Source organism: Hibiscus syriacus, unplaced genomic scaffold (assembly GCF_006381635.1).
Source record: "Hibiscus syriacus cultivar Baekdansim isolate YM2019G1 unplaced genomic scaffold, ASM638163v2 tig00110597_pilon, whole genome shotgun sequence".
Lineage (NCBI taxonomy): Eukaryota > Viridiplantae > Streptophyta > Magnoliopsida > Malvales > Malvaceae > Hibiscus > Hibiscus syriacus.
Window position 1 is genome coordinate 2,464,113 of NW_024062795.1, and position 15,177 is coordinate 2,479,289.

The 15,177-nt window shown below is 32.6% G+C and overlaps 1 protein-coding gene across 1 annotated transcript; it reads left to right on the forward strand.

Annotated features, from left to right (window-relative positions):
- Positions 1-12,678: 12,678 nt before the first annotated feature.
- LOC120134579 (pentatricopeptide repeat-containing protein At3g61360) lies at positions 12,679-14,349 on the forward strand. The gene has a single exon (XM_039151018.1). It carries the CDS (start codon positions 12,704-12,706, stop codon positions 14,234-14,236), a length of 1,533 nt encoding a protein of 510 aa, XP_039006949.1. The 5' UTR covers positions 12,679-12,703; the 3' UTR covers positions 14,237-14,349.
- Positions 14,350-15,177: the final 828 nt, after the last annotated feature.

The window sequence follows — 15,177 nt, forward strand, 5'->3', positions numbered from 1 at the left end:
TTTGGGATTAATTGAATTGCATACACTTGTTTTAAAATTGCAGGTTATTATATCTATTCCGATTTCCTTCACCATGTCAAATCCTAAACGTCCTAGGTCTTCATCTAGTCGTTCTAGTCGTCAACCAAATCCACCTCAAAATCCTCCTTCTATTCCAATTTCTAATCCCAATCCCACTGATCCTAACTTGACTATCCAAAATTCGTGTTTCAATCATCCTGGGTCTAGAAATCACCGATATTGGTATTATCAATATTTCGATTCTTACAAAATCCGGGAAGAACGTATTCCTTCTCGTCAAGCTATGTTAGCTATCGATTTTAAATATCTTCCCATTTTACAAGAATGGAAATTTGATAAACTATTTGATCTTGAACCCATCGTTTACCATCAACTTGTTCGTATATTCTACTCTAATGCTGTATGTGTTAAAAACCAAGCTGAAACAGAAACTATAGGAATTCGTTCCTACCTCCTAGGACAATTCTTATATATTGACCCGGCATATATAGCCAATACATTTGGATTAGATAATGATGGTATCTCGAATGAAAAACAAATTTTAGGTTCTCGTTACAAAAGAAGAGATAGTGCGAGTGTCTTAGACCTACATGAGCGTTTTCTTCATCTAATGATTTCTTGGTGGTTTCGACCATCCGGAGGTCGTTATTCTACTCTTAGAGCATTGGATCTTTGGTGGTTACATTGTTTCGAAAACCGTATTAAAATTAACCTACCTCAGATTATTTTTGCTGAAATTGTTGAAACCGTAAATCTTGTTCCTAACAAGAAACACTGTTCATCTCTAGTTTACGGTTGCTTTTTGAGTAATCTGTTTTCCAAAGCTGGGCTTAGAGTAAGTCTAGATGCCGTTTTTCCTCTTAAGAAACAAATAAATCTTCTTTCCTTAACGAGAGCGGGATGGGTAAAGGACAAAGAAACCGGTGAATGGGTTCGTTCTTCTACTCCGGGAGCTAGTTCTTCACAAGCTCCACCCGAAGCTGACGAAGATCCCGAGTTTGAACAATTAATGAGGGATATTGATGAAGTTGAAGAAGAACCTGATCAGCCCGAAGAGCAGCCCGAGGAGCAAGCACAACAAACGCATCAAATGCCTCCATATTTTCAATCCTTTATGGAGACATTCGATTACCGATACGCTACCATGGACTCGCGTTTTTCCTCTATAGAGTCTCATTTATCCACAATGGGAGCTCAACAATTAGAGATTCTTCGGGAGATGCGTGCAAACAATGAATCAACCAACGCTCGTATAAATGAACTCACACACGAGATGGCCGCCATGCGAGCCCGTTTTCCTCCTACCGATCCGGATGCTTGATTTTATGTTTAGCTTTAAAACTTTGAACAAAATGAATATTGTTTCAACATTTTGATATGTTTGATTTTGTGGATTGTTGGATTTTGGATATATGAATGGTGTGAACTTATATGTTTGGTGTGTTTTATTCATTTTTGCATCATTTACATTATCATTAGCAATATGACCAATTTTGCCATATCACATTATTTATGAATATTGATTTATGAAACTAATGGCTAACCTCTCTTTTGATTATGATCTTAGCAGCTTAAGCTTATAATTAATAAATCAATTGGCTAAATGATTTACAAAACCTTGTTTTACAATGTCTTTTTGATTTAACAAAAAGGGGGAGAAGAATAAGTGTTAAAGTAAGGGGGAGTAATTAGTAATTTCTAATTTTAATTTTCTAAATTCAAAACTTGATTTCAAAAATCTTAAAATTACTAAAATGTTTTGTTATATCAAAAAGGGGGAGATTGTTGAAACATTTTAATATTTCGATATAACAAATTAAGTTAAATGGATTTTAAGATTTTCCAAATGATTTTCTAAGTATATTCGATATAACTATTTCGAATATCAAAACATTACTCCAAATATTTCAAAAATCATTTTTGATCCTTACTTAAGTGTAAAATTAAGTTTTAATCATAAAACAATTTCAAAATATTTTACAAAGTATTTCGAACCAATTCAAAGCAAAAAAATTCCAGAATACTCAGAGGGAACCGATTCCCCCCCATAGGAGGAACCGATTCCCCCCTGAATGGTTTGGCTCCGAGATTTCCAGAATGCTCGGAGGGAACCGATTCCCCCCAAGGGGGTACCGATTCCCCCCTGTTCAACGGTCGAAATATTTGAATTTTACACTTAGGGAACCGATTCCCCATGATAGGGAACCGATTCCCCCCACTGTCCAAGCTGTTTTATTAAATGTTTTCACACTAAAACGGCTATAATATCTTCTCTAATTATCCCCAACGTTCAGAAGTGATTCAAGGTGTATTTAAGCAAGCTTAGAAGCCATTGATCAACAACAAGAAACATCAAGCAACTAGAATCAAGAGAGAATCAAAGAGAAAGCATCAAACCTCAAGTTTGAGCATTTCAAGCCCATTTTCATTCAATATTCATTTTGCTTTCAAGAACACTTTTTGTGCTCAATTGTATTCATCTTTGAGTGTTCTTTTCTTTGTTCTAGAATTGTGCAAACATCTTACCTTGTGAGGTTTTCTTGTAAGTTTGCAAATTTGTAATCTTCTCTTTGAGAAAAGAGTGTTCTCAAGAGTTGAGGTATACTCTTGAGGGAATTGTAAGGTTATCTCTTTGGCCTCAAAAGAAAGAACAAATTAGTGAATTTGTTGGAAAATCCTTAGTGTGGATAGCTAAGGTAGTGGACGTAGACTTTGTTTGAGAAAGTCGAACCACTGTAAATCGCTGTGCAATTGCTTTCAATTTTCTGCAAAAGCTTCCACAAAATTTTTATTGCCAATTCACCCCCCTCTTGGCCAATTTCGTCATTCGATTAACTCAACAATATACTATTGAATATGCACTCACCTGGCCTCACTAGTCAATTCCAATCTCTTATCTTTCCCTTTGATCGATCTTACTTGACAATGATTCCGGAACTCGTTTAGGCTCTGAGTCTATATAATTATACATTTCAAGGCAATTATTAGATACCTACACCTTGTAATTTGATACTAGAAACTTAACCGAACTCATTAAACAAATAATCACTTTTTCTTTTAGGGGGAATCGATTCCCTACTGTGGGGGAATCGGTTCCCCAAAGACATCCTGGAATTTCTTGTTCGATTGAGGGGGTATCGATTCCCCCTTGAATGGGTACCGATTCCCCCTTGAATGGGTACCGATTCCCATTGAATGGGTACTGATTCCCCTAGCCCAGAAATCATCTTTTGAGCTCGAAAATCACTTCATTTTCAGCTCCACACTTCCTATTTCACTTCCTTTAATATTCTTAACTCAAATATACATACTTAAACTAATTTATACCCATTAATTTCATCTTAAACCTCAAAATTCTATTCTCCATATAGAAATCAATAATCATACCAATATTTCATGTTACCCAAACTTAATTCTAACACATCTAGCTTCTTATTCTCATAGATGACAAGTCAAATTCATCCTCTAAATTCATATAAACCTTCTTATTCAAAATTTCACTTAAAAACTCAAATTCTTCAATCTCCTCTAACTCGTTTATCTTTTGATTTTAAGATAACTTAAGCTTTCCTTAAGCTTAGTTATCATCTAATGATCAAAACTAACTCATAAAATCAACAATTAATTGATTAACCAGAAAACTCACCTTTGCCTTGAGCCTTCACGGGAGGAGAGGAAGAAGAAGAAAGAATAAAGAGTTTCCAGATAACTCTTTCCCCCACCCCCACGTGATTCATATTTATTAAGGGGAAAAATATCTTTCTTGTCAAATGACCATTTTGCCCTTTAATTCCTTTAATAATTACTAACAATAGGAAATATCTATACATAAATCATTGAACTATTCAATTATCCCACTTTTATCCCAAAATTCTAAAATTTTACAATTTAATCACCAACCCGATATTGAGGATGTTACAGATGCATTAAGGGTAAATTTCCAAAAATTGTTCAGTGTGTATCAATGCACTGGAAGTGCATCGATGCACCCCTTAAAAATAGAAACATCGAATGCAATTGGTGCATCGATGCATAAAGAGTGCATCGATGCATCCCCTTAAAATGAAAACATCGAAGGTAATTTGTGTATCGATGCATGGGTAGTGCATCGATGCACATGTTAAAGAATGCATCGATGCACTTTAAGGGGAAATTGAAATAGACATTTCTTTTGGTCTAAGAAATGATAGATTAAAGTATATTAATTGAATACTAATATGTATCAATGTATGATTATGTAGATATCGAACACGAACAAGTTCTGGCAAGTCAAGATTCGATCGAAAGAAAGGAAATCATAAAAGTGGATTGGAACTCAGTGAGGCTCAGGTGAGTGCATATTAGATCGTATATGATATAAAATGAAAATAAGACTTGCAACAAGTCTATTTCCTATAGTGTTATGCATAAATTCATGAACATGAACATGTGTTTGCTATGAATTATATGTTGTTGTAGGTATGATATGACTTGTATGAATATATGTTTATATAATGAATAAAATACATATATGATATATGAATATAAGAGATTAAGTGAATGAACATAGATGATATGCAGGATTATATAAGAATAAGAATAAGATATGATATATATGTTTATGAGAAACCATGCAAGTGATATGAACTATGTGATATGAATATGTGAAATATGATACAAAGTGATGTGATTATATGGTCATAAGAGATAAGAGACAGTTGAAAGTGAACTATGTGATTATATGAATATGTGACATGATATATTGTTAATGCCCATGTTATGTGTAAAGAGAGCTAGAGGTATAGTTGGCATGCCAAGAGTTGAGGGTCTACGTGGTCATTCGGGATATATATGTATCCTTTGGAATATTTACAGGGTCTTTTGGGACAGATTTGATCCACTTGAATATGTATATGGTTCTTAAGGAGTGGTTCTTCGGGACAAATACAGTACATAGGTCCTTCAGGACAAATCTCATAGCCCCTAGTGGGACCCCATACGAGCTGTGGTGACAACATAATGCACAACCTTCATAGACTCATATATCTACAGTTCTCATAAATGTACATGGGCTAGACAAAGATATAACAATAAATATATTACATGTGAAGAATATGCTTTTGTGATATATGTTGATATGTGTATTGCACGAGTCATATGATGATATGTGTATTGTTTGGTTACACGAAGCATATGTTGGTTAAAAAGGTTAGGTTCAAGAGGATATGATCAACACATATAAATGATAATAATATGGATAGTGAAATAAGATTAATGAAGTAAATGATGAGTGTATGTTTCTGTGTATATTTGATTATACGTAATGTTATATTGTTTTGGGTGATAGCATAGTATGATATGTTCAAGCATGGTTAAGAAGTTAGAGTTTCTCTTATAAGTTTAATGCCTCACTAAGTCATAGACTTAGCGTGTGAGTGTTTCACACGTAGGTTCTGGAAAGCAAAGTGATAAGCTAAGAGGAACAAGACAGGTCAGCATTTTCCTTACAAAGTTTCAGATTAAAAAATAGATGATTTAAATGTGTTTGGTTAATCTGAATATAGTTGGCATGTACTAATTAATTGAGTTGAATATGCTCTGATCGATTTTGGTTATTTTGGTCAATTTATGTAAATAAACAGTTTTTATTTTAATGAAAGTTTTAAATTTTCTTTGAATTTTGTCAAGAGTCAAAGTTTGGAAAGTCAATGTGACACCTCATACTCGTATTCGGGTCGGATACGGGTTGAGGGTGTTACACATATAGCATATAGCATATAGGAAACACACCTAGCAAAAAGGGATAAGTCGGCAAGTCTACTAAGCACCTGCCTCTCACGCTCTGCAACAGTGCTCGAACAAGTAATCACTGGCTCACGGGGATGAAGGGATTGAAAGGAGATGGGTTGAGCTATTGAACGGTCGGGAGAGTCTCATGTACCCACGGCGACCGAACGGAGCAGCGACGGAGAGGCAACGATCCTTATCGGGTTTTGATCAGACTCACTTATGGAGAGCATCGGTGAGGGCAATGAGGTAAGACGACCACCAAATCGATTGAAAACGTGAAAAACTAAGGTGACAGGGTAGGTTTCGGTGAAGCTTTGCGATGAACGTTTACGACGAACGACGCTAATGTTCGATGTGAGGAGGCTCTACTTTTAGTTGTTGGTCGATGGTGAGTTGGATGAAGGTGATGGTCTGCTCAACGACGGTCGAACGACAATGGATTTGGTGGAGGCGGGGAGCAGGGAGTTGAAGCTAGGGTTTAGGGAGGGATTAATTTCGGGATTTTTGGGCTTTAAATATGGAAAAAGGAGGATTGGTTCTGGGTTATAAACAAATAAAACATATTTTTATTATTACTTTACACTAATAGTGGTTTAGTCTCGTTGGTAAAGTGATGGTTGATTTTACTTGGAGATAGGGTTTCAAAACCCTTCAACTACATATTTTTATTTTCTCCACTGACCAAAAAATGGAAAAACGCAAGATTGGGTCCTTGAACTTTCTAGATTATCGAAACTAACCTAAAATTTTCAAAAATATTCATTCTGGTGCATTAATTAAATTAAATAAATCAAATATATTTTAAATTAGAATTTGGGGCGTGTGACAGCCAACACTTTTTCTTATCCCGATCTCTTACGCAACTGAACTACGAAAAAATGGGGTTTCTAAATACAATTAATTAAATGCAAAATTGCAAGAAGAAATGCTGGGAGACAGATGTATTTATAGCAGAGGTTCGTTGCAGGAAAAGTAAAGGTTTTGATTCTATTTTATCAATGATTTATTTTTACGTAAATTATCTATTTGGTTATTCATTGATTACTTAGTTTATGTTTTGGTAATACAATTATTTTTTCTTAAATTATGCATAACGTTACGTTTTAATTCAATTTTGGTCACCTCTGATTAAAAAATTAATCGTGATGTCATCACATTAATTCTTTAATAGCGGATAACTAAATTATAATCAAAACGTAATATTTGGTAATTGTATAATTTATTCATGAAACTATAATCATGAATTAATGAATAATCATATTTCCATAGGTTGAGTGAAAGATGAAAAAGTTAATTACGAGGCTCAAATGGCAGTTGAAAGAGGTGTGAGTGACACGTTACATGCTAAGCTTGCCTAAAAGGCATCAAATGAGGAAATTCGAAAGCTTAGAGAGGATCTAGAAAAAAACACTAAGAGAGAATGATGAATTCCACAAGAAAAAAGTCAAAAACAAGTGTATCGTTCTCTGACTTTGCTATTAACGTAGTTGTAAAATTACCACCTAAATTTCTAGATCTATAGGTAATGTTGCATACCCAAAATTATTGATATGAATGAAACAAGGCTGAGAATAAAATTTCAAAACAAAGGGACAAATACATTTTAACGAGGATCTATTGTGAGACACAATGGATATATGTGTGTATGTGCTCACTATATACTTAGATTAGAGACATGTTATACTTTGTTTTAAGTGTATTATATGATAGTTTATAAGGTATTTAATGCATTTTGCATGATCATATTAAATTTAGGGATTACAAGATTAAATAATTGAAAATAAGGTTGATTTGACATTGTTGTTAAAATCCAATACAACTTATAGATAAATATATGATTATCATTTAGGAGATATATCTTGAGAATATTCTAGATTAATATAGAAAGAGTAGATGTCTAGATATATCTATAAAATAATTTAGATATTTTTATTATTTAATATTATGTCTAAAATTATCTATTAGAAGAATATAAATATTTGTAATGTTAAAGGGCTAAGATGTCAACATACGTCAACAATTCAATGACCAATAAATTCTATAAAAAGAGTGAAAAAGAGAGAAAATAGTGTACTTAGACTAACTTTTTCCTCCCTATTTTTTAAGCAAAAATACTAAAATTATAATTTAGATTATTAAAATTTTCAAAAAATTTAATTTACCCTCTTAAAATTTTTAGAAATTCATATTAAACATTAATTTTTTTAATGTTCTTAATTAAACCTCATCCTATAATTTTTAAAATGGTAAATTATACCATTGACCACCCAACTATTTCCCCTTTTCACTTTGACCATCAATTTTATTTTTTTATCAATCAAGTCACCCAACTATTTAAATACATTCAATCAAGCTACTTGCCGTTACAATTAACGAAAGTGCTGAAGTGACAGTTAATAAATTAGTATAATTATACTTTTAGTCCTCAATATTTATACATTCTATCAAATTGGTCACAATTTTAAATTAATTCCAATACATTTAATCTTCCAATCATGTGACAACACGTTGTCATCACCCATTTTATCCGGTGGTGACACATGACATTTTTAATATTATATAATATTTAATCATTAGTTAGAGCCTTAGTTTAAGTTCTTTAATTAGAAATTAATTAAGTTTAGAATTATCCTTTTAGGATTAGTTTCTTTAAAATTAATTAGAAACAAATGAATAAATTCATAATTTGACTAAAATAGAATATCTATTTATTTTTAAATATTGAAAAGAATGGTTTTAAAATAACTATACATTTTTTTCAATATTTTCAAATAAATAAATATTTTACCGGTGGCCATTCTAAAAATTAAATAGGCTCATTAATTAAAACAACACGGTAGAGGTTAATTACTACATTTAAATTGCTAATGACATGTTATTTGATTAACGTCAAAGCCTTGGCCTTCGTTCTTTAAATTAAGGAACATAATTATTCTTTTAAATACTAATTTGACTAACTTGTCACACTTAATTTTCTTTTAATTCTATAATTTTTTTAAGAATGACAATATTTCATTATTTCGATTAAAACATAAGAAATAATCGTCTTAACTATGATTAAGGGTTAATTTCTTCTTTAATTAGAAATAGATAAATTTTGTGCGTCTATCTAAAATTCTTTAATTAGATTTAAAATATTATTATTTTTTGGAATAAAAGAATCATCAATTAAATAAATATTCAAAAATTTTAATTTTCAATATAGGGACAAATTCGTAATTGAAAGTACCAATTTTTTGACGTTGTGGGTTGATAATAATTCCCCAAGGATAATTGACTCCCGAACCCATAATCTCTAAATTGCAAGCCAAATCACATCTTTTTAAATTTTTATTTAAAAGAGTGTATACCGAGTTTTCAACCTACCTAATCCCAAAGGTTGATGGCGACTCCAAACATTTCAATTTTTTTCTAAAATTCCGAATCTTAATTCCAATTTCTCAATTTATTCCGAATACGCTTTCGAGAAAAAGATCGTCATAAAACACGTGTCACAATATCATTGGATGACTCCAACTTGGGTCCTATTCATGCTTCCACCACTAGGCCAACACCAATATTTAGTTAGAGTTTTACAACATATCTTATTTAACTTATACTTTAAGAAAAATAAGAAAAAATGAAAATAAAATTAACAATAAAAGGACTTGAACCTTGGCCTAATACGAAATACGAAAACACTTGGCTCACCAAAAACTGTAATTATTAGTTAATAATTAAATACATGTTATCTGTGTAGTTAAAATAATATTTAAAATAAAAATAAATTTAATATTTTTATGTTTTAAATTAAATTTAATATTTCTTCTTTATATGAAATGCATATCAATTTATCATAAAATTTTAATGTTCGATTATCAATCTCATTAAATGAAAAAAAATCCAAATAGAATGTATAAACAATTATCTTTAAGTTTTAATCATTTAAATTAACCTATTCATCGTTACTTTTTAAAAATATTTTTAAAATTATAAATAATATTAAACGATAATATTTAAAAGAAAAAAATATGTTTTATATGTATTTCTTTAACTCAAAAGTAAAAGTAAAAAAAATTGAAAATCATTTTTAGAGTAAAAATTATATTTTTAACATTTATTTGTTATCCTATGATGTGTTTATTTTATAATTTATAAACTTATAACTGTTGGATAAAAAGTGCACTTGAAAATATTTTTCAACTCAAATGTAAAAGTTAAAATCATTAAATTATAATAATGGAAAATAAAAAATATTAAATTTAGTTTAAAAATACATTTTTTTTAATTTTAATCTTGTATTAATTTGAGATTAAAGTCCTTGAATAAGTCATAATCTTATAGTTTTCTTAGGTTTAAATCCCTAAATAAGTATATTTTTTAGTAGCTGCAATATATTGTATACAGAATTTTGTAAAATATATTACAATTGAAGGCTTGGCTTAGTGGCACTTGGCATTTGCTCAATCCTCCAATCCCTTGGACACGGTCCCCTATCACCCTTTTGTAAGTTATTTTTCCTTTAATCAGAAGGTGACATGTTATTGGATGAAAAATATTATATTAAAAAATTATGATTTTTTTTTTTAAAATTAATCAAATGATAACATGTGTCATCATATGATTAGATGATTATATTTATTGGATTAAATTAAATTATGACTAAATTGATAGAATGTATAGATATTAAGGACTAAATATCTAATAATACTAATTTTATTAATTATCACGTCAGCACTTCCGTTAACCGTTAACAGCAAGTAACATGATTGAATGTATTTAAATAGTTTCAAGTTATTATATTTTTTAAAAGATTGTTATTGACTATCGAAATAATTAATTAATAATATAAAAATCAACTATCAAAATATATGATTCTCAACTTTATTAAAAATCATATAAATAAAATAACTAATTAATAATATAAAAAGCAACTATCAAAATATCATTTAAAATTAAAACTAATAACACTAAAAAATTAAATCAACTCTTCCGTTGATATTAGTGCAAATTTTAATTTCTAGATAACCTGATCCTCATCACATTCTCTTTTCATTGTTGTTCTATCTCATGGTGAAAGTATTACAAACTAAGAGAAACCCGACGAAAGTATTACAAGCTAAGAGAAACCCGATGAAAAGAAGAAGAAGAAAAAGACTTGATTCATCACCATTAGCATCAAGCGTCTTCGATTGAGTTCCGACCGATTTATTGCGTTCTATCGTCAACAATTTGAGTTTCACAGATGTGGTTCAAGCCAAAGCTGTCAGTTATTCATGGAACTTGGTAGGAGAAGAGTAGGTTTCCAAGATGCCATGGCTTATGCTTCCTTCTAAAGAAGAAGTTGAATAAGGAGATGTTGCCGATGCCAGAAATAACAGCTACAACGATTTTTTGAATCTCGGTGAGAATCGGGTATATAGCTTGAAAACGACGCCAAAGGAGTTTAGGGAAAGTTGCTTCATCGGTTCATCACATGGATGGTTTGTTTTCTTGGAACACAAGGCAATCCTTTTTCTGTTCAACCCTTTCAGGCAAGTTAAAATACAACTCCCTCCGGTTGTTTGTCTTCTAGGTTTGAAAAAGATGGAAAGAAACATGGATGGCGCCTATGAACTCGATTATTTCGAGGATTATAAGAAGAATTGCAGGATTCTGTTTAAGTGGTGTGTGAAACAAGAAGTGTGAGCACGTTTTATTCAAAAAACAATCCTGACATGAAAACCAAATTCGAACGAGGGAACTATGGTCTTGTTCTGTTGTGCAATTGCGATGAAGAGATTGCATATTAAGGAAGTGCCAGAGACGATTCCTGGACCGTTCTCAATGTTAGCCATGCACCTTACCAAGACATACTCTGCCATGGAAACAATCTCTATGCATTGGATGACAAGAACAGTATTGAAGTATGGGACTTGGAATAAGGCAGCGGCAGCAGTATCACGAAAAAGTCCGATATCGATCTTCCCATTCCCAACAAGTTACTTGCAAAAGAAGATTCCTTGAGAGGTCTCTGCAGAAGCAGGTTTTACTTGTCGAATCATGTGGAGATCTTCTGCTGGTAGGGAGGTTCATTGGGGATTATGTGGATAGGGAGGATAGGACACTGTCTGCTACATGAATGGGATTGTTCAATTGATTACTCTACAATTTTGTTCCAAGTTTACAAGCTGGATTCCGATGGACAACAATGGACGGAGATAAAATCTTTAGGCGATCGACCTCAGTTCTTGAGGGCAAATCAATCCGTTTCGATCTCAACTCACACTTTTCCCAACTGCGATACGAACTCGATTTATTTCACCAATTATAACTGGGAGCGAATGGAATATGATTTGTTATACGGTGGACATGATATGGGAATATATAACTTGAAAGATGAAAGTTTTAAGTCAATCTTTGAGTTTTCTTTATACAGTATTTGGCCACCACTTTGTTGGATCCTCCCACCTGCCATGCTAGAACCTTAGCAAGTTTGGCTGCAGCTACTTTCCCCCCCATGAAATGTTAAATTCCTTTGTAATGGAACCAACAACCTACTGTTTTAGATTCTTTTGATTCCATTTTTGTTTATATATATTTTAATTTCATCTCTTCTTTCCTGTTTCTCGATGACCCTGCAAGTCCGCAACATTCTTGTTAGAATAATACTAATGGACTGTCAATTCAATAGATATAGAATAACTATTTAATATACCATTACTGAATAAAAATGAAAGTTAAGGTCTACTTTTGAAAGAAAAAAATAGCTAAGTGATCAAAACGAAATCATGAAAATAGTTGGATGACTAAATAAGAATTTTACTCTATTGTTTTCCACTTTCACGATTTTTTCCTTTCTTTAATGGAATATCAGTTTATCACTGAGCATTAACCACTGATCAGTGAAGGGATGAAAAGAGAGAGCAATTTCGTTTTCCACCATAATTGATTCATGAGAGAGGGGAAAATGACTTCTTTACTGAAGAAGAAGAAATCCAGTTTAATTATTCAACTTTCAAAAGCAAATCTCTCTTTATTTATCTCCGTTGTTCACAAATCATCAACCCCATTTCCTCTAACCTCTGAAATCGACAGAATCACTAGAATAATCAACGACCATCCCTTCCCTGAGGAACCACTCGAACCGACCCTTCTCCGGCAAATCCCACCGGTTTCCCTTTCTCCACCTTTCGTTGAAAACGTTCTCGGTCGACTCTTTTCGGCACATTCAAATGGATTAAAAGCCTTGGAGTTCTTCAATTATTCAATCCACCATTCCCAGCTCGCTCCCAGCGTGGATGCTTTCGAGAAAACGCTCCATATCCTCACACGGATGCGCTATTTCGATAAAGCTTGGGAATTGATGATGGATATGAAGCGTTCCCATCCTTCCCTGCTTACCCTAAAATCGATGAGCATTATGTTAAGCAAAATTGCTAAATTCCAATCATATGAAGATACCCTCGAAGCATTCAAGAGGATGGAGACTGAGGTTTTTCCCGGAAAGGATTTTGGTGCCGATGAGTTCAATGTTATGCTTCGAGCATTTTGCTCCGAAAGGGAGATGAAAGAGGCCAGATCGGTTTTCAGGAAGATGCATTATCGGTTTCCGACTAATACTAAGACCATGAATATTTTGCTCTTGGGATTCAAGGAATCGGGTGATGTTACTGCAATGGAACTATTTTACCACGAGATGGTTCGAAGAGGTTTTAATCCGAACGGTATGACGTACAACATTCGAATCGATGCTTACTGTAAGAAGGGATGTTTGGGGGATGGTCTGCGGCTTCTTGAAGAAATGGAACGCCTCCATTGCCTGCCTACACTCGAGACAATCACTACTCTGATTCATGGGGCTGGTGTTGCTAGAAATATTCCGAAGGCGAGGCAGCTGTTCGATGAAATTCCTAAGAGAAACTTACATCATGATACTGGAGCTTATAATGCCATGATCAGTTCCCTTATTAGGTCCAGAGATATAAATTCCGCAATCGAATTGATGGAAGAGATGGACCGAAAGCAGATCGAGTGTGACGGCATTACCTATCATACTATGTTTTTAGGAACAATGAAGTCAAGTGGCATCGAGGGTGTTTGCGAGCTTTACGATAAAATGACAGAGAGAAATTTCGTTCCCAAGACCCGGACAGTGGTGATGCTAATGAAGTTCTTTTGTGAAAACCAGCATCTGCAACAGGGTTTACATTTGTGGGATTATTTAGTGCAGAAAGGGCAGTGTCCTCATAGCCACGCACTGGATCTTCTGGTGACGGGATTGTGCTCCCGACGACGGTTACGAGAAGCATATCGATGCTGCAAACAAATGTTGGAGAGAGGAAGGCATATGAGTGAAAGGGTTTATCAAATGATGCAGAGAAATTTAAGGCAATACTATGAAACGGACAAGTTGATGGAGCTGGACAGGATGATATCGAAACTGCAATCTGTTCTGCCTCAATCTGCCAAGAAAGAAACCTATTAGTTCCACAAGCTGAATTATGGAAGGAACAATGTTTCTTGCAAAATATATCGAAGTTGGGTTCGTTTTCTTTTATGTTACCAGGGTTTAACACCTCTGCAACTAAGAGTTGAGGTCAAATCGGACCTAGGCTCGATTCAAAAGATTTCCATGTTTAAACTCGAAAAGTCGAACTCACCCACATTAAACAGCTCATTTTTGTATGCCAACTCACGCGTCTCTGATAATACCGCGATTAAAAATTAAGTCAAAATTTCAAAATAAAAAGCCAAAACGATATTTATAGAGACAACAATGATAACGTGTCTTTGATGCTTGTTAATGTGATCTCGAAAAATAAAACGATTTACGCATCTTAACAGTAAGTATTCATTTTTAAAAAAATCACAAATAATGATATTTAGATAAAAATAGTCGAAATAAGGTAGTCCAAATCAAATTTATCGTGTTCAAATGTAGTTTGAGATTGTCGAATTTATTGGATTGAACAAATAATCCAACATGTGGACTGATCTAATTGAAACCTCTATGTATAAATTATTTCATATAAATATCAACGAGAAAACATATATAATTTTAGCATTTGATACATGAATTTTTAAAATATAAAACTCTTAAATGGTTTTTATTTTAAATTTCGTATTAATTACAATTTAAATTATATATGAAAAAATTTTAAAAAATATTTATGAAATATATTCAATTATAAATCAACTATTAGATTTACTTTAATAATTTAAGTGTTACCTTACCCTCAATTTATCTAAATCTGACTTCACACTTAGTAACTTTTACTTCTCCAGCTACAATATATATATATATATATATATATATATATATATATTATAACAGATAATTAAATATGAGATTTGATTAAGATTGCGTTCAATTCTTATAAAATCCTCAAATCCTTTACAAGTTAATATATATATATATAGGATTAA